Raw genomic sequence first — 27,092 nt, forward strand, 5'->3', positions numbered from 1 at the left:
ACAAACTCCTGCATATCGCTATCGCTAGTATAAGCACTCGTGTCTTATCGAGTAAAAGGTGTTGAAGCTAGCTTGACAAAAATTGCAATTTTGAATTATCATAATAAGGTTAAAGAAGGTTGTGGGGTAAATCAGGTGGTGAAACATTTCTTCACAAAAAAAAACTTTTTTACAAAGTCCTGCATATCGCTAGTATACGTACTTGTGCTGGCAGCCACGGTGAACACGCTGCTGGTGAAGTTTCCGTGTGAGGATTCCTTCGTCGCCGTGATACTGAAATTGTACGTTGTGCCAGAGTCCAAACCAGTGACGTTCACCAGGTTGCTGCTCGGGTTCAGACTCACTCCGGTGGTTGTGACGCTATACCGTGTTGCCCCGGTAACGGCTGAGATGGTAAGGGCGATTTGGAAGTCAGACGAGATGTTGGCGACATTGGTAGGGGCGGCGGGCACTGTAAGGAAAACAGTTTAGGGAATCGTACGAAACACATGTACGGTTTGCCATACAAGGCTAGCAACAGGGGACGTGGCATTGTTTTGCACAATGTGCCAAAAAGTGCGCATATTTTAAATGCTTTAAATATGTGCGCACCTTTTTCAGAATGTGCGGACACTTTTGAGTTAGAGTTGTGCCCGCATTACCTATTTTAAAATGTGCGCACATCCTGAAAAAAAAAAAACTTTACACATTTTAAAATGTGCGAACATTTTTTGCGCACATTGTGCAAAAAAATGATCGCATCCCTGTCTTCATGCCAGGCGGTTCACTCACCGGTGGTAAAGCTGGACGAGGTTCCGTTAGCGCTCTGGCTTCCCGACTCGTAGATTCCGCTGACCACTATCGTGTAGTCGGTGCCGCTCTCCAGGCCGGAGAGGGTACAGCTCGTCGAAGTTGTCGAGCAAGTTGCGTAAGCTGAAAGAACGAAGCGTTAGTAAGCGTTAATCGGTATGACCAGTGCTATATTAACTATTAGGCAAAACAAGTACGTGTTTAGGGCACCAAAGAGAGAAGGTGGCATTACAGAAATTTTCTCGGGCGAATAGGTTTTCAAATGACCCGACTTTTACAAAGTATTTTGGGCCTAAAGACTTGACTTGACTTAAGTCTTTTAGACAAATGACGTTTTAAGGACTTGGCCTGATATTGAAATCATAGTTATTACTTGACTTGGACTTGGGACTTGTTATTTATTCAAAAAAAATACTTGAACTTAAGTTTTTTACGAATGACTTGACTGGGACTCAAGTCATGTCAAATGGACTTGTTTTGCAACACGATTACGGACGACTCAACCTGAAAAAAAATATTATTGCATATTCGATTAAAAATTTCTGTGGTTTATTGTGTGCACATCTTATATGACGCATATAAGGCACCGAAGTCCAAAATGATTATGGCCTCAAAAAGGCATGATCTGGCCTTGAGTGTTACCGATATAAAACAAGTTCGTTAAGTGAGGTTTGACATAGCGATGTCTGATAATACTGGATCGAAGCCAAAACCCGATGTCAACTAAGGTGGTTTCGGTGCCGCTTCAAAAGCAAAGTCATATAAAACCCAATATTTGCGATCCAATGCAGCAATATTTAACATTAAAGGTACATTTATTAACAAATGAGTAGCCTAGGTTAACAACATAAGCAACTAAACATCAACGCCAAAGTATATTTTGGCATAATTTTTTGGTTAGTAGAATAACCAACTTACCCATAGTGAGGCTGGATTGGGCGATTACTTCGTAGGTGCTCACTCCGCTTGTTTGGCTGATTGCCAATACGATTGACGAAACGTTGTTGGAGGTAAACGAAGCAACAGACGGGAATGGGTCGTGGACTGAAAACAATTATAATTTATTTGAGCATAATGGTTGGAGGTTGCAGTAAGACGTATAGTAACAATATCAAAGCCCATACAGATGTAGGTATCTTTTTGAACGTTTCGAATAAATCTTAGATAGTGGTCGAAGGTCGTATTAAGGATAGCGAGGCCCATACAGAAATAAATATCATTTCGAACGTTTTATAAAATAATAAGATAGTGTTTGAAGGTTGTAGTAACTATTTCAAAGCTCACACAGAAGTAGGCAGCATTTTGAACATTTCGAATACCGGTAACTGTTTGTTCATTTTCAACATAGTGAGAAGGCACTGATTCTAAGTATATATATATTGCTGAGGATGACGGTAGAAATCTAAAATGGGATAGTGCGTAGGCCGTAGGTAACAGATACGACCTGCTAACCTTGCGCATTTTGATGAAAGTTCTTCATGACTTAATTGTGTAAGCATTCCTTTACTTAAGGCCAACCGTAATCCACAGATATAGTGGGCTGTATTGATATCGGGATCGTGAAGTGATATTTCTATAACTGCTGTTAATAGTCAAGGCCAAAATCCACTAGTAAATTCGAAGATTAATTTGGTACTAAAGCGTCGTTTTTTGTCGGTTCAACTCTGTCCAATAACTTACTGGTGTAGGTTGAGTTCTTAGTGGTTATTTTCCCTCTTCCGTTCATGTTCCAGGCATAGATCGATATTGTGTAGTCGGTTCCTTGTGTGAGAGACTGGGCGACATATTCCGACAACGACGAGGTTGTGTTCTGTGGCGATAGATGCGTACAAAATGGCATTACAACGTAGTAAAGATGTAGTCAGAATATCAAAGCCCAAACACAAGTATCATTTTGAACGTTTCGAATAACTCTTTATTTATTTTCAACATCCGATGTTATTCGAAAGCGTTCAAAATGATACCTACCTCTGTATGGGCATTAATAATCTAACTACAGTAAAGAACTATTACTTGAATCGTAATGGGTCTTATTCAAATTCGTATACTTTAGGTTAAAATTAAGTAATTCAAAATAATTTAACGTTAAAACACCAAATTTTATGCAAACTATTTAAATGTTACGTCAATGAGAATGAAGTAGTTTCTGTTTAAACTAAAAAAAGCTTTTTTTGAAAAAAATATATATACTATGTAGTATATTATCTTTAGTTTTCAACTTCAGCTTACAGCGTCGATTACGACAGCTCCAGCCGAATTGGTCACCACCACTTGGTACATGGTTGCGCTGCGGACATCGTCCCAATTCAAACCTATGCTGGTGCTAGTTTGATTGACAACCACGATGTTAGTGACCACGTCGGGAACTGAAAAAATGAAGATAAAAATTACGCGTTTGAGTTTTAAGATGGCGTTGCTAAACCAGCAAATATCGTTGCCATTTTATAGAGTTCGGATTTTAGGGCTTTGTTCCGATTAATCACCAAAATGTCCCGCTTTTTAGTCAGAAAAAACTATTTAATTTTTACACGGATATAAGTTTTGCATTAGACTGTTTTGCAAACTGGAGACAAAGTCTTACCTGGTGTGTGTTCTTATGTTCTTGCGTTAAACTGTGGTACATGTATCATTTTACGGTACGTTCGATCTTTACATAGAGTACGAAAATTATAACTTATGCCGGTACACTAAAGCAAATGGCTATTTTGCCTTTTATCAGTAACGGTCCACAGTGAAGAATCGTCTTGCTACGCTTGGCTCGGAAGCAAGGGTTTCGTTAATTAATTTAGTAAGGTTTACTGGAATTTACTTTAAAATTTCAATTTAAAAATTTTCAGTTCAGTTTTTTCCACCAAAGGTAAATTTAACCTAAACCTGTCTAACGTCATAGCATTCAGTGACAACACAAAACACAGTTTTTAAAAAGTGATCAGAAAAGGTTGAGCACCAGTACCACTATATATATAATTCCACTGGTCGGCGCGGATCTAGGATTTTGTTTGGGGGAGCATGAAAGTTTTTCAGAGATGACCCCTCAAATTTGCGTCATAACGTCACGTCATAAAGTTACGTCAAAACAAAACGTCACAAAGTTATATCTGAACGTGACGTCATAAAATAATCTTAAAACCACGAACCACGACACAGTTTGTTTATTTTATTATTTTTTTTACGTTTGGAGAGGTGTTACTTTCAGTACAAAATCTATACTACAAAAATGTTGATGAAAGACACACACAAACATATGTGTTTAATAACATCTGTGATCTAGCCCCTCGGAAGTTGCTTTATGACCTACGATTACGGCTTCCGTATCAATAGTACACCGAAAAGCCATCGCAGACTCGCCGAATCTGTCGATCTATGATGCAAGCAGAGCAAGCCAGAAAAACAACTGGCCTGCAGTGAGGTTCGAACTCACGACCGCCGGTCAAGCTACAAAAATGTTATCGGTACTCGCAAAGCGAAAAAAACGCTATTTTATTGTTTAATTTCTAAAACTTTACTTTTCGATGGTGTGAAAAGACTGAGGACAGGGCCAATTCAAATTTATCAATATCGGATAAGGCATACCGGAAACGCAATTGAGATTAGCATTTCCGTAGTTTAAATACGCAAAAAATACATTTATTTGTGGGGGCATAGCCACGTGCTACCCCAGAATCCGCCCATGTCGACCAGCCTTTTCGAGTTAAGTGGCTTCTTAAAACAAAGAGGACAATCAGGTGGCACAAAATAAAGACAAATTGTATTGAATTATGAACAAGCTTTCCATTTTTTCCTTTTCATTTGTGGAAAGCTTGTCGAGAATACAATACAATTTGTCTTTATATAGTTCCACCTGATTACCATATTTAGAATCCGACAAACACGTCGGTAAGAAGAAGAATTCTGGCTTAAAGCCATACAATATCGATCTGTACAGTGTTCTTAAGTTTACGTTTTATGAGGTCACGTTCAGGCGTAACTTTGTGCGCTCATGCCCCTTTAAACATGATTATTTTCCAGTAGATAAGCAGCTTCCTACTGATCAGCTTGAAGGCCGAAGAAGAAGAGTTTAAACCTTGCTCAAAGCCATAAAAAGTCGAACTGAAAAAAGTCACTTACGAGTAACAACGTAGACCACGGTTGCGGGAAGAGTTGAGGCGACGTAGTCGAAAGTCTGCACGCTGATCGAGTAGTTGGTTCCCGGCTGGAGTCCGGACACTGAGTGGTTGACGTCCCTTGTGGTGGTGGGGAATCCCGAAACCCCAGCGTTGGGTACCAAGTCAGTGGAGTAAAGCCTAAATAAAACGTGTGCTTTGTTCAATTATATTTTGTCGTACAGCAATGCCTTAATATGCATCATTATTTTGAGAGAATTTGTACAGTGAGATGCGAACTGAGGGATAACATATAGGTTTGGCGTTGTCTGTTAAGCTTTGGTATGTTTGAGAAGAACCTTCATATTTACTGAATTTAAGGGGTGGCTAACTTTCTTCGATTGGAAGTGTGGCAAATTATGTCCTTTTTGCCCGGTGTGAATCGCAAAATAAAATTTTTCTAAATATAGTAGGCGTAATAAAATATTGATAACTAGCATTTGTACAGTGAGGTGCGGCCTGGGTGATAAGCTAAGCCCTTCCGTTGTCTCTTAAGCTTGCGTGTCTGTGTTTGAGAAGAACCTTCATATTTGTTGAATTTAAGGGTGGCGAAGTTACTTTCACTTGGAAGTGTGGTCAGTTATATATTTTTCCCCGGTTTAAATCGTAAGATCAAGCCAAGCGGTCTAATTTCCTTCTTTAAATAGTAGGGGTAAAAAAAATAATTAATTATAAAAGTTTTAAAAACGGTACACCGTGTCAATTTAAAAAAAATCTTTAAAAAAAATATAGGTACTGTGTAGAGCGCACGACTATAATTACCGACTAAGAGCTTTTGGTGTTTACGGTGCAATTTACGCTGTATCGGCTTATGCCCCAGATTTATTGTCTACTCGCACTGAAGTGTAAAGTGCTTACTTGCTTGCATTTTCTTATGCGGTCAACAAAGGGTTTTGTGTATTTAAGCCAGCTTTCCGCTTGTAAACTAACTTCTTCTTTGTTAACAACTTGCCGTTCGCAACTTTGATATTTGCAAGTAGCATCTCCTATATGCTTACTTGTCCGCCTATACTATAGTTTCAACTGGGTGTTCGCTTATCAGCTAATACAATTATTAAGTCACTAGAAGCATTGTGGTTGGCTGACGAGTTATACGCACGCAACCTTCAAGTGAACTTAAAATTGAGACAGGTGTTCAACTATTGAACTCGTGCCCCACAACTGTAAGCTAATCAGGTTGCACTGCATAAAGACTAATTGTATTAATTTTCGACGAGCTTTCGCACAACAGTGCTTCATCACGATTTTCTACTTAGATCTGATAAAGTACGATTGTGCGAAGGCTTGTCTGGAATCAGGACAAGTTGTCTTATGTCTTATATAGTCACCTGATATTTAGCATTGGGCAAATACGGCCATTAAAAAAAATAGATAATATAAAATCACTATATATATATATATATATAAATATATATATATATAAAAAAATTAAATATCTTCAGTTTTCGTTGCTGCAGAGACAAACCGTTAACAAACAACATATATGGATAAACTTACACGCTGGTCGGTTGCTGTGCGTCCCATGATACGGTGAATGTGGTTTCAGTGATGGCCGTCACCCTGATCACAGGCGGTGACACAGAACCTGCAAAATCGTATAATGCTTGTTTATTCGCACGACACCAAAGTAGACTAGAACTTTATGATATTCAGCATATCATACATCAGACCAACCGCCTGTTAGTAGTGTTTTACTGAAGGCAATAACCGCACCTGAGTCCCGTTTTTAAATAACGCGGAATATGTTTGGTAAAATTGGCTTTTCTGTTTCATATTTTTACACGTAAATCAATTGCGTGGGTATATGTTTTGTTGTTGTATGGCCAAAACTTGTTTGGAATTGGTGAGTAAATAAATTCTATTATTAACAATTTTCCCATTTGACTCTATAGTATTCGACCTGTTATGAGAATGATTTTGACTGGGCTTAACAACTGATGTCTTAAGCTCGATTTTTCTTGTTATTTACAAAACAGGACATAAAACTTGGATTCCAGCCAGCCAACTTTAGCTGGGTTATCGATAATTATTAATATCAGTGAACAACTTACGTGTGACAACGTCAGACAAGGTGGTGATGCCACTGGAACCGAACGAATTTCCGGCAGAGATCGAAATGGAGTAGGTTGTTCCGTCCGTTAAACCAGTCACTGTCACAGGTAAGCTCGTGAAGTTTGAGTTGAACACATCGGCGGTGCCGTTTGACGCCTTGACCGTGTAGAAGGTAGCGCCAATGACTTGCGGCAGCGTTACAACGATGCTGCTGCTGTTAATGGTCGCAGTATCGGCTACAAGGCCTGTCGGTTCGGCTGGCACTGTTTTTTAAATTAAACGAGGAATGTTAAATTGCTGAAAGGTAGATGCATTATTGATGTACTGGTTAGAAGTTTTTGTATACTGATTAGAAGGCCCATCAAGCTGTATAATTCGGCCCGCGGCTCATTTTCAATAAAACATTTTTTGGCAAAAATAAGCCTTAACATTTTTTTAGTGATTTTAGAATATTTTATTGAATACATTACATTCTCACCTATCAGACCCTCAAAAAAACTTCAAATATAAAAAAAAATTAAAAAAGTGACAGCCAAAAAAAAATAAAAAAACAAAGCAAAAAAATCAAAAAAAAAATTGACAGCACTCCCTAAAAAAATAATAATTGGCAGCTTACCAGTGGTGAAGTTGAGGGCGAGGCTGAGGCTGCTGTTTTTCGAGCCGCCGATCGTCCCAGAAGCAGTGACAGCAAGCACTCGAGCGCTGAAGTCTGTGCCCTTGGCGAGAGAAGTGACTTGGATGGAGTTTGTGGCGCTTTCGAGCTCACGGTTGTCGATAAACACGATGTACTTGCTGGCGCCAGTGCTCGCATCGAACGTCAGGTTGACCGTGGTCTGGGTGACTTCGGTGTAGCGAAGGTTGACAGGTGCCAGTGGCGCTGGGAAAGGAAAACCAAAATGCTTTTACCATGAATAAGCAGGGGCTTTTAACTCGAATATATTGCGGCTCTTATGTCCAGGTTACTTGGTTGTTTTAGGATGTACATTGTACGTACAGTGTCTATTTCGTTTGCTTAAATTATCGATTTTTGTTGGTTCCAACTTTACGTAAACGTTTGAATTAAGTGACTATTTCCCAAATGTGACGCCATGTCTGCAGCGTCGTGTCATAGATTAGATTAAACGTTGCAAGAAAATGACACGTGTGTTGACAAGCGATACACGAACTTTTAAGTAAAATTACGTGGAACACTTCAGGGTTTAGCGTGCACAATAAGGTTTTCTGTCAAGAGCTCATTGATAGTCGGGGCAGCATTTAATGTAGAAAGCTAACTGATATCGTTGATTGGAGTGATAAATTGGATTTAAAAAATTAAAAATAACCTTCGTTAATAATATGATCAAAACAGCTCCTCTGGTAATTTTAGCTGTTAACAAACGTTTCGGCAACCTACTCAAATTGCCTTCTTCAGGGTGAATGACACCAAATGCTTGTAGTAGAATATATGGAAAATACAAAAGAAAAAAGAAAAGAAAAAACGCGACAACAAAACGATAAAAAAAGCTTTGTTAATATCAAAGTTAACATCTGGTAATTTTCTATCTTTACAGCTACACAATCTTACATAAAGCTGTCAAAAAATAGCACTGGTCTATACATTCCCAAGATTGTAAGATTACAAATTCACACCGTTCTTAGAAAGTGTTAACAGAAAGCTCAATACAGATGCCCTACACGGAAAGCTTTATTTCGGTTTTCTAAGTAGCTATATTTGAAGGAATGTAAAACGCGAGCAAAAACCCGATAAGAAAACCTTCGTTAAGAATAAAAAATTACCCAGGTCTACACTCTCAAGATCGTATGATTACAAATTCACACCGTTTTAAGAAAGTGTAAACAGAAAGCCCAATCACTCTAAAAGATATATTTCGCTTTCAAGTAGCTACGACGTCGCAACTTACCAGTGTAGACGGTCGCGTTAACCGCGTTGCTGAGTCCGGCCGAGTTGTTGGCCTGTAAGCTGAAGGTGTACAAGGTTCCAGGCTGAAGAGAGCTGGCGGAAAAGTTGGCCAACTGTGTGCTGTTGTTGTTTCGCAGCATTCCGCCGGCATATATCTTCAGCACAGTGTTTTCAGTCTGGCTTCCAACCAACCATGATAGTGCGATTTGACCGGTGGTGGCGCTGATCAAAGTAATGGCGCTCACGTCGGCTGGCACTGTAACGCATCACAATTGTTTAAACTTTTGTATAAGCAGTGTTTAGCACGCGCGCAGCACCACCAGAGAAATTGTGCTGTAAAAGTTGCTTCATTAAAGTTTCCAGTTCCTCGTTTTCAAATTTTAAATTTTTGTAACCTTGAACCACAAGTGGTTATGCAATGAGACTGGCCTGTAATTATAATAGTAAAGATTTATTCAACATACCAGGAAGAAGTGAATAATGTTGGAAAAGCAAAAAGATAAGATGTGGAATTATATGTGGAAGTGGTTCGTATTTTGGTAAAAAAATATACTAATTCAATTATTTCACAAGTCTGTTAGTTTCAGGACTCTAATCTAGTATATAATATTCCTGCTGAATGCAACAAGCGTTCTCAAAGGGGCGTAGGGTATAAAACGGGCCTGATAAATAATCTTGAGTCGCATCAATAATTCTTTTTCATTAAGCATTTAGCTCAAACAAGTAAAAGAGTTTCAAATCGATTTTTTTTTTGTACATTAACGTTGAATCAACGGAGATTTATCACAACCGTAAGGTAATTACAAATTTATTCGTTTCTGTCGAAAAAAGAAAAGTTGTCCAAGTTACCTGTGACTTGCGACAGTGCGGCGCTGTCATTGCTGTTCCCAGCTGGGTAGACCACCACGACGGTGAGGTTGTATATTGTTCCAGCAGTTAAACCATCAACAGTTACAGCGGCGTTGCCGGTTCCGGTTTGATTGACAGTCTTTGACATAAGTTAAAAAGCGTTTAGCATAATTAAAGTTTACACGAGCCGGTGATATTACGCCTATTGTATTTAAGCATAACATTAATTGGTTAGCCTCTTTATATTTCGGCTAGGTCATATTAAATACTCCTATATTTTGGCATCAATTTAGTTTGATAAACAGCCATGATGTTACTTTTATTAACAAAAGAGTAAGTTTTATAAACGTTAGGCTGTATTGTGCCAATCAGGTCAAGACGCAAAACAGGGACAATATGGGGTTTTAAAGCAGGCCTGTGGAGTCGGAGTCGTACTCGTTATGGAGTCAGTATATTTCGCTCGAGCCGGACTCGGGACTCGAGTAAGACTGCGTATGACTACGTGCGCATGCGCAGCACCATATTCGAAACTGACAATTGTAAATTGTAAAGGTGGAATAAAAACTAGGAAAATATTTGACTATGTTTTGTGGGTGGATAAGTTCTTTGACTCATAAAAAAAAAATACCTATTTTGGCTAAATGGTTGTAATTATGGGCTGTAGAGTCGGAATAAGCTAACTGGTCGGGTTCGGACTCGAGTTAATTTTTTCGGCCAGGGCCGTACTCTGGTTGTTTATAACCGATACCGGTGCAGGCGCTAGTTTGAAGTAGCCATATTAACTCTGGCAAAAAGCATGGATAATCTTACCAATCATATATTATAATAGGATAGACATAACAGAGTTACGCTTATACCTTTGTAATTATCGTGCTGGAACCGACCGTAGCTCGTACGACATAGGAAGTGGCGCCGTCCAGTTCTGCGAAGGACACCAACATGCTGGTTTGTGTAATCGCACTGGCACTCGGCTGCGCTGCCGGTTGGAGATCTGAAACAGTTCGAAACTATCGGTCAGCCAATCGTATGTCTCAATTGACAAATCCGGATGCGATTTCAGTATAAGCGAGTGGTTCTTAAACTGCATACTTCAATATAACGGTACAGTGTTGTAATGACTTAAGCCATGACTTAATTTGACTTAATTCGTTTGGGCAAAATGACTTGATTTAAGGCTTTTTGGGGCATTTTTTTGTTAAAATTGAGTTACTTAACTTGTTATTTTTTCTAAAGACTTGACTATGGCTTTAGTTTATGTTCAAGTCAAGTCATTTTGAATATATGACAAGTCAAGTCCCAGTCAAGTCATAACTAGAGCAAGTCAATTTCAAGTCAAGTACTCGTCGTAAAAATAAAACAGCAACTATTAATATTGCAAAATTAGTCCGATTAAGAGCAAGGCCCCCTACTAAAAACGAGGAAAAAGCTTTCAACAACTTTTGCTTTACAAACGTTTTTGGGTTTGCCAGTGAACTAGCATCGTAGAACTGCAATTCGAAAACCAAAGAAAAGTTTTTGACAAACGAGGAAAAAAAATTCCAACCTACCAGTGTTCTAGACAATCCTTTTGAATGCTTAAGTCCAAGTCAAGTCAATTTGAATAAATGACAAGTCAAGTCCCAGTCAAGTCACAATTAAAGCAATTTAATTTCAAGTCACGTTCTTGTCACAAAAATTAAACGGTAACTATTAAAATTGGTAAAATAGTCCGATGAGCAATGCTTTCAATTCGAAAATCAAAGAAAATTGCCCACAAAGAAAAAGGGAATGAAAAGAAAAACAAGGAAAAAGCTTTCAACAACTTTTACTTTACAAACACTTTTTTAGGGATTAAACTAGCATCGTAGAATTAGAAATCAAAAACCAAAGAAAGTGGTCTGACAAAGAACACAAAGGAAAAAAAAGACAAAAAGCCAAAAAAAAAGAAAAAAGGGGAAATGAAGAATTAAAAGGAAAAAAAAGGTTCCAATGCCCACTTACATCCGGTCACATTGGCAGAAGCGCACGTTCCGGTTCCGGCCGCGTTGACTGGACAAACTGTGAAGGTGTACTGGGCACCGTTGGTCACGTTGGTCAGTGTAACGGTGGGCAGGGCCACACTTCCGAGTCCCACGACCCCGACTGCACTCGACCCGGTGGCAAGGTAGATCAAGGTCGTAGTGTACGAGACGGCCCCGGTGGACGCGGTCCAGGCGATGGTCAGGTTGCCCTGGGTAGCCGTGGCCGCAGGAGTTCCGGGTATAGGTGGTCCTAAAAATAAATAAAAATGCTGTTTTTGCGCCGAGATGGAATTATTTCGATTATATGTTTCATACGACAACGGACATTGTTTTAGAGAAATACGTTAATTTGTAAGTCGGTAAATCGTACAAAAGTGATATCTATACTTCTGTAGGGACTTTGATATTCCTACTACTGTTTCACAAAGCACATTTCGGCTAAAATTGCCTTTGAACGTTCCAAGTTCATCTATATATTTTATTATGTAGTCCCAATCTGGTCATTTGGTTTGGATCGGATCGCGGTAATTTTATTTACAATATCCGGTATCGGTATAAAATGTCAACGAGGATTGTTTGGAAGAAATAGGTATATTTTTTTAATTGGTAAACCGTACAAAAATGTGACTTATACTTTTGGATGGGCTTTGATATTCCTATTATCGTCTAACTAAAACCTCCAGCCAATATGCTCCAATGTAAACCTTATAATGGCTGATTTATAGTGTTTGTGATGAATTTCAAATTTAGTTTTTCATACAAAATTTAGCTAACCCTTTTTTGAAACTCAAAAATTATTTTCAGATGACAACACAACGCACCTTCGTATTTATACACTTATGATGGCATGAGGTTTTGCCTAAACGTTTATAAACAACAAAATGACAAATTTATCGAATATAATGGCGATGGTATTTTATTAAAACAACACGACACAACTTTACGTGTACTTACGTGTTAACTTTACGTGTACTTACGTGTTATTTGGAGGATTTCCAGGAATGTTTCGGTCTTCAACCTAGTATCCGGACATCCAGCCGTTCCTATGGCGCAGGTTATCTCGGCTGCGATTGTGATTTTGTGCAGGGTTCCCCCAGACAAGCCAGTGAAATTAAATGTTCTCACGGTTGAGGCCTGTTAGAAAACATTAAATTTGAACACGTCCCCATTAACTTTTTCGAAGAATATATGCTAAAAAAACTCTGCTGGTTTGTAGGACATGGCTGTTGCTGTAATACTTGAATGAAAGTAGACATTTTTATGACTGACACGATTAAAATAATTCCTAATGAATATTTAGGGATCACGTCACAATTACGTCATAAAGGGACCTAGGCATGCAATTTTCAATAACGATTCAATGTCGTGCACAAATATGCAACTATGACACAAACATAGTTTTGGGATATGGCATCGCAAACCGCCAATAATTATTTAATAAATTTTAGTTTAGAAGAATTCGTGTGATTCTCTCCAGAAGGTAATTAAAGCTTACCGTGTTATCCGAGAATGGCGTGGTGCTGTTTAGCGATACAGTGTAAAAGGTTGGTGTACCAACGAACGGTTCCCACGTCAAAGCAAGTGATGTTTCCAGCGTTTGAGTGAAGGTCCACAGCACTGGAAATTGTAAACACGGTATAGTTGCAGTTTATTCTACTAATTGCGCTTCACCTAATTTACAATATGCTAAACTACATTTACATTTTGACAGTTCATCGCAAATTAATCAAATTTCATAGTTTGAGAGAAATCAAAAGTCCCACAAGAATTAAAATCATGTAAAACGGATAAAACATAAAATAATTTCTTAAAATTTTACAGAAATATATATTTCGCCTAAACGAGGACAATTGCTTTTCGCTCAACAATATAAAAACCTAAAGTTGGCTGGTCAAAGCTAGAGGGTCAGAAGCCGGTATCAATAAATCTTAGCGGTTTAAGTCAAAAACAAAGTCCTTACTTGAGGTGACGTTGTTTGAGAAGGCACTGGTGCTTCCGGCCCCGGTGTGGTAGGCCACGCTGACTAGGTACTGGTTGTCAGACGGCGCCAGACCAGTGAATTGGTACGAGGTGTTGGTTGTGCTTAACTCACTGACCAAGGCCCCTGTGCTCAGCGAGACGCGAATAGTGTAGTTGATAGCGGCTGGTATCGCGTCGTATTGCACGGTGAGGCTGGACAGCAGCACCTGGATGATCTTCACGTTTTCAACGGTCAGGGCTCCTGCAAATATAAGTTTATTCGTTGGGCGGTTTCGACAAAAAAATAGAGTTATACAACGAGCTTTATACGTTCCAACCAAAACCACAAAGGTTGTAAAAAAATCCAAAACAACCTTGTTCAACAAGAGAAGAATTGAATAAAGCTGTTTTGGATCTTTTTTAAAACCTTTGTGATTTTGCTTGGATCTTACGATATAAATGTCAGAGCAGGCTTAGATTCCGATACTAACAAAAAAATAATAATAATATTAATTATTATTTCATCAACTGCGATGTACGTTGTGTTGGTATGTGTATTTATAACATAAACATAGCGATGAACTATACAAATGCGTACTTGTTTACTGTTAAAATTGGGTTCATTTAAAGGCATAATAGGTGTATACGCCTTCACAAATAGCATACTAACAATAGCTTTTATGTAGTGCAAGTATGGGTTTAGGTCTGTGTCAGTTCTTTATAATTGAACTAACAAAAGCTTACTAATGTTAACACTTGCAAAACAAATGTTTTAGCTGCGATATTTCAGTTTTTCTGTTACGACTGAGTTGCTTGTAGCCGTCTCGCGTATTTATTAAGCTTATCATACTGAATAGACGCCAATTATAACCTAAAAGTCGGCATGGCTCACCAGTGGTCACAGTAAAGGCTTGTGGCGTGTTTCTGTTAACGGCGCCATTCGCGTCCGAAGCGTACACCACAAGACTGAAGTTGTAGGTGGTTTGGTTGTTAAGATTGGTGATCTGGTAGGTGACTAATCCGCCCGATTCGTTGGTGCTGTTCAGCACGAAGGGGCCAACTGTAGCGCCTGCATCACTGATGGTGTAATTGAGCACCCTTGGCACGGCGGCAAAGCGGATGGTCACACTGCTGCCGGTCGCTGGGTCTTGGCTGAAGTTGACCACGTTCGCGACTGTCACACAAAAGGAAAAGTAGCGTAAATTTTATGAACATGTGATTTATACCAAAGGCTAGGGGGCAAAAAAAATTCTGGCAGATAATTTCGACGCGAAGATAAACAAATTTACGTATATTCAAAAAAAAGTTTACCACCGTTATAACACTGGTCTATATTTCGTAAATACAAAAATAAAATTTATCGTCCAAATTTAAGTATCTTGATTGTGCTGGATTTGTGAAAATGCTCGTCATACATTCATACATTTTATCGTGTCAACTTAAGTGTCTTGATTGAGTTAAATTTGTGAACATGAACATGTTAGTTATTTATATTCATAAACTTTGCCGTCCAAATTTACCATATATTGGCCATCAAATTAACAGTTTATTCGTTTTGAGTAAACAATGTATGCGTTGATACCACAAAATTTAGTGTTTCCTAGAAAATTACAAATACCACGCCAATGGTTGCTGCGAAATAAGACCTCATTTTTACTGTACTTTATCATAAATTGGTTATCAAAACATGAATTTAACTGATGTTAGGTGAAGCACAGGACTGGCCCACAACTAGTATGTCGTACAACATAATTGTTTGTTTATTTTATAAAAAAAGCGCACCTTTGATGAAGCTAATTTACTGTTTTGAATAGTTGTGTAATTCACTTTTGTTGTTTTTTGGGGTACATAATAATCCAAGGTTTTCTTGCTTAGTGAATTGCTGCCGTTACTTTAGGGATAGCAAGTTGACTCTTACATGTAGTGAACTGTGTAGAGCTGCTGTAATCAGTGTAAGCAGAGCTCGTGGCAGTTACATCCACTAGGGCGCGAACTCTTGCTGAGCAAATGTTGTTGGTGAGATCGCCATAAACGTAGGTGAACGATGTAATGGTGCTCTCGAAAGTTCCGGTTTGGATGACACCCTCACAGGTTACTGTAAAAACACATATTACTTAACGATCTGCATGACGCAATAATTATAAACAATACCCAGCAGAAGAAATGCATTTCAAATTAATTCCCATGATTTAAAATAAGAAATAGTTATAGGGTAACCTTTTTCACATCAGAATTCGGCTTTTTAAAAACCGCAAAAACTACTTAACTACTTGAGTTAACAAAAACAACACAAATATGTTTTTTTAAACTATGTATTTTGCATTACGTAGGCTAATTTTCGGAATTTTAGCAAAATGAAACATTTATCAGATATTAGGTTTGGTCAAATCTCAAGCCTTGTCATCAAAATCGGCCAATCGAACAGCATAAATATCACACTGAACATAAGCGAGAGGCCAACTAATTAGACGTGATACACAGCGACCTACTTTCAAATTCATATTTGGTGGTGTTGCCGACTGCAGAATAGGAGAATGATGCCGATGTACTTGTGACCGCACCCAACGTCAGCGTTGCAGGCGCAGCAGGTGGTGTCACTGAAATAAAACATAAGAGTAATACAGTTTGCAACAGTTGGCGAGACCAGGGATGGGCAGTTATGTTTGACAGCGAGCCGAATTAGAAACAGAATATGTCTTGGCGTGCCGTGTCAAAAAAGGGGATCTCAAAAACACATAATACAACCTGTGATTCCTTTTAAAATAACCTTTAAATATGGCCTTTTTTGACAAGCTGGTAAGAGTAGGAATAGGTAAGGATGCCTTATAACAGTAATGTATCCAATAAAAATTTCTAAAATAAAGGAAAAGGGCTTATTTGTGCCTAAAAGTTTTATTGAAAATGAGCCGGATTATATTGCCTGGCGGGCCGTATAGTTTGCCCAGGTCCAGAGTTAAATCAACTGTTATTTGTAATTGTAATTGAAATGTAATTGAGGCATTTTTATTCTGTATATTTATAATTGTAATTGTAATTTGCTAAAATTTTGACTCAATACATTGATATTGAGACATTTGAAGTTTCAATGCCGAAAATTATAATGTGATTAATTACAGTTTTTAATGTAATTCTAATTCTAATGTAATTGAAACATCTAATGGAGTAATTGTAATTGAAAAAAATGAACTGAATTTATGCAATTGATTCTGCTTTCCACTGTTATACGCACCAGTGGTAACGTTTAGGTTGGTGTCGTTGCTTGTCAGTGTGGCGTTCGAATCGGCCGTGTTGGTGCTGTTCGTTGTGGCATCTCCGCTCGCTACCACGCTTCCACTCCTGCGCATATGTGAGAGAGTGTTTACAATCAACCAGTGTTGTAAACAAGTCGTTTTGAATGACTTAGTCCAAGTCAAGTCATTTGTCAAATAACTTTATTCCAAGTCAAGTATTTTCGAATAAACAACAAGTCAACTTCCAGTCCAGGTCAAGTCATAATTAGAACGAGTCAACTTCAAGCCAGGTCCTTGTCATACAAGTAAAATTTAAACTATTAAAACAGGTAAACCCGTCCTATTAAGTACAATGCCATACATTGGTTCAAAAAAATTGTATATCTAGTTTTTTAGCGGAAAAGTCAGGTCCCTACCAAGATTTTGAGATTTAGTTCGAATAGATTAACATTTTTATGATAAAGGTTTCGCCGAATTCAAACAAAAAACGATTAAATAATGTAAACCATATAGGTACAAGTTGCTCACGCACGCATTGCAATATTATTTATCATTGTGCAATAACGTTTTATCACCTTCCTGTGAAGTAAAAGGTTAAAATCACATTAAGTCAAAGTTAAATATACTGTTGCTATGGGGCATAGTACACTAGGAAAAGGCCAAAAGGGCTTTACTAATTGATTTGATTTAGACTTACCTGAAAGAGTTGATGGTCACATTTGTAACGCTAAAGGTGGTGCCAGAAAGACTGTTGGTAAGCTGCGTTTGGTAAGTGTTCACCAACTGCTTGAAGTAAGTGCTGTTCGGGTCACGAAGACTTGCGTTGAACACGCCGTCCACTATTACCACCGAGATGGGAATTACGACTTTCCCTGCGCGAGAAGATGAAGGCTAGTAAATTGCTGTACACCAGGGTTTGATCGATTGCATTTAATACCTGATCCTAATGATACAATTGTTTGTGAGTTGCCCTTACTTGTGCGGGACAGGTTTTAAAACTAAAAATAGTAAAGTTTTCAAAAGTAAAAACGACGGTTTTTTGTTTAAGGTGTGAATTTTTTCACCTTCGTTTTCTTTTTCGAATTGTCTTATTTTTTTGTAGACATACTCACGAACATTACACACTTAAGGGTTAAGGCTTAGTTGCACACGCGCAAAACACTCACATTAAAAACTACAGAATGTACAAACACCATCTAAACACACACAAACAAACAAAAACACACACAATAAAAGTGAATGGAGCTTCTGTAGTATTTGTACTTGTAAAGGTTATTAGGTTCCTAGAATGTTTTGTTTTTACTTTAGATCGATGCTGTTTTTTATAATTTTTTTATAAAAGAAGCGCCCTTAGTTTGTCTCTGCTTAATCTTATCACAGCTATACAGTTTTGAAATAATATTAATTGAATGTTTGTGTTGTTGTTTAACAATTTTACAACGGGAGATTTTGTGCAGATAATTGCCAGAAAAGGTTAGTCTGTAGCGATGATGCTTGTATGAAGCGCTGGCAAACAGTGTGTATAACATGTAACGAGTAACAACGATGGAAACGTACGCAAGAAAAAGGCAATTGTACGCTTCGTCATCATTTCGAGGTGTAATTTTAGTTTGTATTGGTAATAGCTTTTCTCCGGGACTGAGCAATTAAAAATGTAAATGAATCAGAGATTTAGAAAAAGTAATTACAACAGTAATTTTCCTGATGGATTAATCAGATGACACTTATATATAGCTATTTGCAAATAGACAAATACGTCCATTTAAAAAGATCTGATATTGTAATTTTCCTGTATCCCGAGGAAAAGTAATTACACCCAGCCATAGCCTTAATTTCAAACTTACTCGTGCTGGCGGTTATATTACTGGAGTAGATGGTTCCAGAAATGACCAGGCTCGACCCTTTTTGTGTAAGCACCTTGGTTGACAACAGGTAAGCGGTGTTAGGGCTAAGGCCACAAACACGGACAAGCTGATTGGACGAATTGGCCGTGACAACTGCACCAGATGGGGATACCGCTTGAACCTGGGAAGAACAGTTTGCGTTACGTGGCTGATTTGGCAGAAACATTATCCGGATAGAAGTTCATTTTGCCAAAAGCAAGCGCGCGCTGCATTCACTTCGTTTATTGTTATAGAGCAGGGGTGGGCAATTATTTTGCTATTATATTTAGACAGCGGGACGCATAAGAAAAAGAAAATATCTTGCCGGGCCGTTTCAAAAGGAGGGTTCTCGAAATACATATAATACAACTTGAGATTCCTTTTTTAATTATTTTTAAATACCCTTGTTTGGACAATCTGATAAGAGCAGGAATAGGTGAGGATGTCGTACAAGAGTAATGTATTAAATAACATATTATTTAATCATGAAAAAAAGAGTAAAGGCTTAATTTTGCCAAAAAATATGTTTTGAAAATGAGAGCGGGCCGGATTGTATTGCTTGGCGGGCCATATAGTTTGCCAAGGTATGTTACAGATGCTTGTGTTTAGCATTTAAACAAAAGATGGTTAAACGTAGCAATTTTTTTCTCCTGTCTCGATGTTTTTCAGATTATACCAATAATTAACCTGCAACAAAAAGTACGACAACGTTGTTGTGCAAAAGTGGCCCATTAAACACTCTCTGATATACAACTGAAACAAAAGGCCGTTGTATGCTTTCGGTATTACATTTATTTGCTAAGCTCGTTTAGGAGAACATTGTATAAAAAAATTACCTCGTAGGAGCCGTATGCGAATGTGGCATCGGCAAGTACGGAAATACACTCTTTGGTTCGCAATATCACGCTGGGTGCTGCTGACAGGAATGGAATAGCTGGAAAAATAAATTTTATTTTAACTAAAATCTTACGGCAGCAGCACGAATGTACGCACATTGGAGAGTGATAGTATGTGCATTCCATCCACCGTTGTGGGCATGCAATCAACAAAACAGGCGACTGTGGCTACTGTATCGGTTTAATGACTTGGGAAACGCAATTTTACATTTGTTACTTAAATGGTCGGTTTGTGTTAAACTGTTAATTGCGCTTTACAATGGGCATTTAGTTAAAGGGGTGACCGAGAGAGCATCATCACATCTGTGTATGTGACCGGAAAGTTTGACACACAGAAAGCTTCAAATGCATTTCATTGTAGTAGCAAACTGAATGTGTAAGATATGCACATATCTTCTCGCTCTTACACGTGAATGATGACAATGACTTCAAATGGGAGCAAATATACTTTGCAGTCTCAGTCAAGTCAGTCATTAATAGGGTTTAGTCGTTTAAAAGACAAATTTATTTCACCACAAAATAAGGCATCATCAGTTTCTTAATTCGAATTATTGGTTTATCTGTGGCGAAATATATTTTCTTTTAAATGAACAGAACATATAAATGACTGACTTTTCCAAAGACACGAAAGTCTAAAAAACATTTGCATTTAAAAAATACTCCCATATTTTTCCGTGTATCAGGCGTTTAACACAGTGATGCAACTCAAGCAAAACGACAAACAACCCACCTAAGCACAAGTTGCCGTCAGCGTAGAATCCCGTGTTACAAGTGCAGGTGTAGCTGCCCTGAGTGTTGCTGCAGTTGGCGTTGGCCTGGCAAGGATTACTGTCGCACTCATTGACGTCTGTGCAATTCGTCCCATCTCCAGTGTAGCCGGTCACACAAGCGCAAGTGAAGCTGCCTGAAGTGTCAGTGCAGATCGAAATGTTGCCACCAGCGCAGTTGTTTAACGTCGAGTTGGCACATTCGTCTGGAATAGTAATGGAGCTTGGTTCGTAAATATTTAGTGGCGATTGATTAGTTTTTTGACTTCGGTTCGTGATTTTACAAAGATTCTTGCTTTCGTATTAGATGATGTTAAACTCTTTACAAAAACAGATATAAAACACCAAATCATTTCTTAAATTTTTACCACAATATATATTTTGCCTTAGGAATATCATCAGTTTATCTACAATAAGCAAACATGTATAAAATGCCAATAGTTAAACCATTTTAATTTTTGCATTTTAATTACTATTATTCGCATTTTATACATGTTTAATTTCTGTCCAGAAACTGATGATGCCTATTCATAAGGCAAAATATATATTTCTATGACATTTTAAGAAATGATTTTATGTTTTATACCTGTTTTTTTTAAGTCTTAAAATCATCAGTTTTTACAAAGCATGTGTCATACCTATGTTATCGCAGGCAGTGCCATTCTTCTGATAACCGCTCTTGCAAGTGCAGGTGAAGCTGCCCTGAGTGTTGCTGCAGTTGGCGTTGGCCTGGCATGGATTACTGTCGCACTCATTGACGTCTGTGCAAGTCGTCCCATTTCCAGTGTAGCCGGTCACACAAGCACAAGAGAAGCTGCCTGAAGTGTCTGTGCAGTTCGAAGTGTTGCCACCAGCGCAGTTGTTTAACGTCGAGTTGGCGCATTCGTCTGCAAACAGAACCAGTGTTATGATGGTGTTCAATGGATATAGCTTAATTAGAAATAAAATAAGTTGTAAGATGTAGAAATAGAAGCCATTTCATTTTAATTTTATTGTTACTTTACTATGTATTTAACTTTACTTATAGCAACTGACGATGCCAGTACAGGCGAAGTATATATTTCTTTAAATAATGTCTGATCCTGTTTTTACTCGGATTTTAATTATTAGAAAATGAATTATTTCGTCGAGTCAATTTCTTTAAAAACAAAACGGACTGGTTTACTTAATAAAAAAAAAAAAAAAAGCAAAAAAAACGAAACACTATCCCATCATGTATTTTTAACACCTGCATTAACCGGTGTGCTCCATAATGTTTAATTTCGTGTTGAGTTAGACCGGGAAAATTAATGAGCATTTTGACACAGGTTGAATAAAAACTAGTAACGAAAATATTTTTTCCCGGCTTCAAAAAACACAAAAATTCGTCGAACCATATCGAAATTTGCAAGTATCGCTGATAAACACTGCCAATTAAAACACCTGTAACACAGCTTCACTGATTTTGGACGGTATTTTCTAATTTTTTATTTTGGTCAGACACTCTGCATCTTAGTTTTTGCCATTCACGACGTCTTACTTATGTTTTCGCATAACGAATTGTTCTTCTGGAATCCGGTGTTACAAGTGCAGTTGAAACCGCCGACGATATTTAGGCAGGTTGAGTTGGCTGTACAAGCTGACGAGTTGCTGCATTCGTTTATGTCCGTGCAGTTCTATGACGATTAGATAAGTTTAGCAATGGAACACCAATCAGGGTTGGATACGTTTACCAAAGGGTTGTACATGAATATATATAGCAATTATATAGTTCAAAGTAATTCTACCAATTCTTCCACAAATATATACTTAACATTAACATTAAATAATAACAAAAAAAATAAATTGAGCCTAATATAGTGAAAAATTTTTGGTAATGTTTTACGGAATAAGGGAGATAATGGCTTTTTGATTTACACGGTAAATTCTCATATGGTTAGCTAAAGAGCAGCAAAAGTAAAACTGGTCAGTCAATTAAAAACATACGGTTTACTTCATTCCATTACATACGTATTTTTTGTCAAACCTGTCCGTAATGTAAAGTGTATCATAAAAGATCATAAAATACATATAAGCAAACGCCTATGACTAAAACCTAGGCCACAATTCAACAATACAGGAGAAATTTATTTATATTCTATAGTCACGACTAACTCTTCCGTCGCCTGAGTAACCAGAACTGCATCGGCAAGTAAAGGTTCCAGGTTGATCGAGGCATTCGCTTCCAGGTTGCGTGCAGTTGTGGAGGGACGAGTTGAGGCATTCGTCTACAAAAATCGCACGGGTTATCTTAAAGGTTGTTATTATGGGTGCCCGATACATATTGTTCCGATACCGATACACGATATTTGAATAAAGGATGTCGCGATCTAAATTATGCAAAATGACGTCTAAACAAGTAAAAGGATGGATTTTTTAAGGTTATGCGGTATTTTGTTAGGTCATAGGTCATTTTTTCATATTTTAAATTTTAAGGTATGTATAACTGTGGATCGGCACCAATGCCACTCGAGTAACGGGCGCGTACCGATACTTCAACTTAGCATCTCCGATCAGGTGATATCGGACATCACTATAGGTCGTAATATTTCGGACGTATCGGTAGAAAATAAGGCGGCGAAAGGGGTACGACGTATTCGTGAAAATAGTCAAAGGAACCATTCAGCAGTAAGGTTAACGATCCGATTAGACAACTTCTTACTGATATTGGTGCAAGTGCTGTTCAACAGTTCGTAACCACTGTTGCAGGAGCAGTTAAAACCGCCGGCAAAGTTGCTACATCTTGCGTTGGCCGAACAAGTGTCCGTAGAAGTGCATTCGTCAATGTCATCGCACGTCTGTAAATTCAAGGACCAATTGTTGTTTTTTGTCTTTTAAAGATTCGGATTTCTTGAGATACAAATACATCACAAACAACGATTCTGTACCTAATAAATATAATACAAATACTTGACAATTAAAGGCTATACTTATAGTGTTGTTGCTCGCGTTTGTTCTTGCATTTTATTTTTAGTGTTTTTCTATATATTGTACTACATCGTTCGGTGTAATTCTCCTTGACAAGGCGATTTGAACAGGTTGCCGAAACGTTGGTTAGAATTACAATTACCAGTGGAGCCGTCTTTGATTCTACCACTATTTTAGAATCTATTTTAGAATCTTCAAAAGACACTTTAGAAGAATAGTAGCTATACAAACAATGGTTATTATTTGCTACGCGATTTTTCCGACGAAAAATCCAACTGCACTGAGTCATTGAGACGTGTGTAATGCAATAGTCCATAGTTTGTCCAAACGTTTAAAAGCAAAGAAATACTATTGGGTACCCTATGTACAGATCTGTAATGTAGCTTGCTAGTGAATTGCAAAGCCAAACTGATCGAGTAGATCGATGGTCCACAATTGCGTTCCACCTTACAGTACATAAGTGATGCTTTGTTTTACCTCTCAGTCACATTAACTTAAGATAAGCTTGCATAGAAACGTCTTAATCAAGAAGATGTCCATTTACTCGACCTTTTTGGCTTTGTGATTCGTTATTAAGAAACACCCTTTATTCAACAAAACGATAATTGCAATCTCACACGTTTGATCGCTTAAACTTACGTTTCCATCCCCGGTATATCCAGCCTTACACTCGCACGTGAAGGAGCCTTGGTTGTCGAAGCACTGACTGCCGGTAGCTGTGCAAGCGCTGCTGTTGGCGCACTCGTCTATGTTCGTGCAAGTCGAGTTGACCAGTTGGTAGCCGGTGCTAAAAAAACATATAGTTTGGAAAGCGTTATACCCTGCCAAGACGTTTTCTGATGGACACTTTGAGGACTAGAAGTAGACAACTAGATAATTCTAGCTCTCTAATTCAATGAATTAGAGCGAAATGCGACTAATTGTAATTTTAATTTGTAAATAAGTTTTAGTGTCTTAGTCGAAACAAATAATTTGTTTAAATACCCTTTGATCGGAACGACGTGTTAGTAGTTTTTCCAGACTTGCTTCTTTAAAATTTGTTTATACTTGAGATTTTTTGGACAATGCACCCTTTAACTATTTTGAAGATATCTGATTTTTATAAGTTCTAAGAATAAGGATATTTCTTTTTATTGCTTAACTGGAAAGTAGCAAAAGTAAAAAAATAAAGTTTTAATAAGATTTTATTGAATAACAGCCTTCAGCACTTCATTACACCTATATAATGCTAAAAAATGTCCCTTTCAATGTGATTGACTAAAGGTCTCTGTACATCCACTCACCGACACGCGCAGCTAAATGAACCGTTGTTGTTGACGCAAGTTTCTGTGGCATTGATACACCGTTGAACTCCGTCGATACATTCGTTCACATCTTGACACGTAAAAAGATCCGATCCGCTGTAAAAGGTAATTTACACTTTTGTGAATCTACTTAAATGGCGAAAGAGTTTTAAGCATTTTACTCCATTCGAAATAAATTCAATGTTACAATATGTCGCACCCGTAATTGTTGGATTGACCGTAATGCACAGTACAGTACAGCCTGGGAAAAATACTTTGTCTAAAATTAAAAAAAAAACGTTAACAATTATATAGTTTGATCAAGTCCGTTATTTTGCACCGAACGTTATGTTTCAAACAAACAGTTAAGGAAAAAGTTACAATAAAAAGTAATTTCCTTGTATAAGCAGTATAGTTGTCATCCCATTTCGGGAGACAACAACGCGTAAAAAGCGAGAGGTGTTAAAATTCACCTCGTGTATCCCGGACGGCAACTGCACTGGTAAGAACCGTCTGTGTTGGTGCAGTTGGAGTTGGTTGAAGAACAGTTGTGTGCTACAGGTGAGGTTGAACACTCGTTTATGTCCACACAAATTGAACCATTCTTCACGTAGCCGGCGTTGCACTCGCAACTGTAGAAAAACCGAACAAGCGATTAAAAACATTTAATAAAAGGATGTATTTTTATGGCATTCAAAACAATTGGCAGCAGGTTTTTTAAATTACTGTTCCGCTGACTGGTATATTAACAGTAAAACTCCCGAGTAAAACCGGTTTTTAAAGGAATAAACATTTCGCCTATGCTGGCATTTTACCTTACATATACCGGAGTAAAACGGCGGTTGAAAACATTAAACACACAGGTAAACAGAAAATAAATCATTCCTTGGAAGAGTACACCGAAAGCCATCACAGGCATCAAATCTGTTGATCAATGAAGCAAGCAAGGCAGGTTAGAAAAAGAATCATAGTCCGAAGTGAGGTTCGAACATACATACGACCTCCGGTCATACTGCTCAGAGGGTGGCGAGCCCAACAACAACCACAGTATCATTGTCTACTGCATACTATTCATTAAATAACAAGAACAGACAGCAACGGACTAATATGCAGACGTTCAACAAATAGCTATAGGATGCTAGATATACAGGATAGGTCTAGAACTTCATTTCGTTGTAATAAAATAGCAGAAAAAATTTTATTTGGTTATTCGGACCAAAACCCACCATTAAACCTTGCCCGACGCTGATCTTAAATACAGTGCACGCATCGCCAAATCGCAAAACGTGGCTTTCACGCTACATTAATAAACCTATTTGGAATCGACCAATCGAGACCACCCTTTTCTTTGCGCTTCTCCAACTTTTGAAAGTCGGCAAAATAATCGGCATCTAACCTGAAGTTGCCAACCGTGTTGTTGCAGAATGAGTTGGCGACAGTTGAGCAGGGAGTACCGGCGGTACACTCGTTGATATCCTCACACGCAGTGTTGTTACCGCTGACCAGTTGGTAGCCGGCGAAGCAGGAGCAGTTGAAGCTGTTGAAGAGTGGTGTGCAGACCTGGCTGCATGGACTGGTGGTCTCGCACAGGTCGATCGTGGTGCAGTTGCGGCCGTCGCCTGAAATGATATTTCGGTTGGTGTTGTGTGTTTTTATTCAATTTATGTTGCACTGAATACGTGGTAATGGAAATCACCTTGACCCTTTCAAAATAAATGTCGACCTCAATTTCTGACCAGTAATAGCAGAATACTCAGTAATAGCAGAATTGGTATATTAGCAATGTCAGCCAATATCATCTGAAACAACAGCAGAATGCTCTAGCAAAGCTAGGAATTCAGGTCAGACACTATTAAAATATATAATTATATTTCAATGAAGGTTGCAGTCAAATTATATACTGGTGATGCCTGGATTCATTCGAACGATATACTGACTATGCCTTTGCTGGCGAAATATATATACCTTATTAAGATCTTTTAATAGCGTCTGACCTGAAATGTTAGCTTTGCTAGAGCATTCTGCTGTTGTTTCAGTTGATATTGGCTGACATTGCTAATATACCAAAAGTATATCGAGTCCGTTCTCCTTTTGCTGTATTTGTTTGTCGTTTTAAATCTGAATTTAAATCTGAATTTTTTTTAATACGGTGACGATTTAAAGGCATTGACGAAAAGCTGTGCGTAACCTGTCAATTATTTTCGGTAGTTTCGCTCAAAAATTGGGTTTGGGTGATTGATAAAAAGACAACACATAACGTTTCCATTTTATTCTTTAATTGCTATCATGTATTTAGTGCAAACAATTGCAAAGCCAAAAGGTCGAGTGGATGGACATCATCTTGATTAAGACGTTTCAACACCAACTTCTACCATCTGAAGTTAATGTGGCTGAGA

At 38.1% G+C, this 27,092-nt stretch overlaps 1 protein-coding gene across 1 annotated transcript in view; it reads right to left on the reverse strand.

The window, feature by feature from the left end:
- Positions 1-27,092, reverse strand: part of LOC146157475 (uncharacterized) — a 150,587-nt gene that overhangs the window by 44,868 nt on the left and 78,627 nt on the right. Inside the window, exons 71-102 of the mRNA XM_083388224.1 lie at positions 26,093-26,315; positions 25,170-25,328; positions 24,697-24,813; positions 24,053-24,200; positions 23,148-23,283; positions 22,601-22,713; positions 21,987-22,122; positions 21,106-21,354; positions 20,431-20,673; positions 19,641-19,738; positions 18,766-18,946; positions 17,619-17,793; positions 16,921-17,027; positions 16,181-16,288; positions 15,610-15,786; positions 14,584-14,865; positions 13,693-13,953; positions 13,228-13,349; positions 12,710-12,866; positions 11,713-11,982; positions 10,590-10,723; positions 9,733-9,871; positions 8,885-9,139; positions 7,600-7,860; positions 6,983-7,246; positions 6,429-6,516; positions 4,897-5,072; positions 3,019-3,155; positions 2,470-2,599; positions 1,708-1,833; positions 772-912; positions 203-451 (exon numbers count right to left, since the gene is read on the reverse strand). Of these exons, the coding sequence (XP_083244350.1) occupies positions 203-451; positions 772-912; positions 1,708-1,833; positions 2,470-2,599; positions 3,019-3,155; positions 4,897-5,072; positions 6,429-6,516; positions 6,983-7,246; positions 7,600-7,860; positions 8,885-9,139; positions 9,733-9,871; positions 10,590-10,723; positions 11,713-11,982; positions 12,710-12,866; positions 13,228-13,349; positions 13,693-13,953; positions 14,584-14,865; positions 15,610-15,786; positions 16,181-16,288; positions 16,921-17,027; positions 17,619-17,793; positions 18,766-18,946; positions 19,641-19,738; positions 20,431-20,673; positions 21,106-21,354; positions 21,987-22,122; positions 22,601-22,713; positions 23,148-23,283; positions 24,053-24,200; positions 24,697-24,813; positions 25,170-25,328; positions 26,093-26,315 (5,562 nt within the window). The remainder of the gene's footprint in view (positions 1-202; positions 452-771; positions 913-1,707; positions 1,834-2,469; positions 2,600-3,018; positions 3,156-4,896; positions 5,073-6,428; positions 6,517-6,982; positions 7,247-7,599; positions 7,861-8,884; positions 9,140-9,732; positions 9,872-10,589; positions 10,724-11,712; positions 11,983-12,709; positions 12,867-13,227; positions 13,350-13,692; positions 13,954-14,583; positions 14,866-15,609; positions 15,787-16,180; positions 16,289-16,920; positions 17,028-17,618; positions 17,794-18,765; positions 18,947-19,640; positions 19,739-20,430; positions 20,674-21,105; positions 21,355-21,986; positions 22,123-22,600; positions 22,714-23,147; positions 23,284-24,052; positions 24,201-24,696; positions 24,814-25,169; positions 25,329-26,092; positions 26,316-27,092) is intronic.

The sequence above is a fragment of the Ascidiella aspersa genome, chromosome 4, assembly GCF_963924565.1.
Source record: "Ascidiella aspersa chromosome 4, kaAscAspe10.2, whole genome shotgun sequence".
Lineage (NCBI taxonomy): Eukaryota > Metazoa > Chordata > Ascidiacea > Phlebobranchia > Ascidiidae > Ascidiella > Ascidiella aspersa.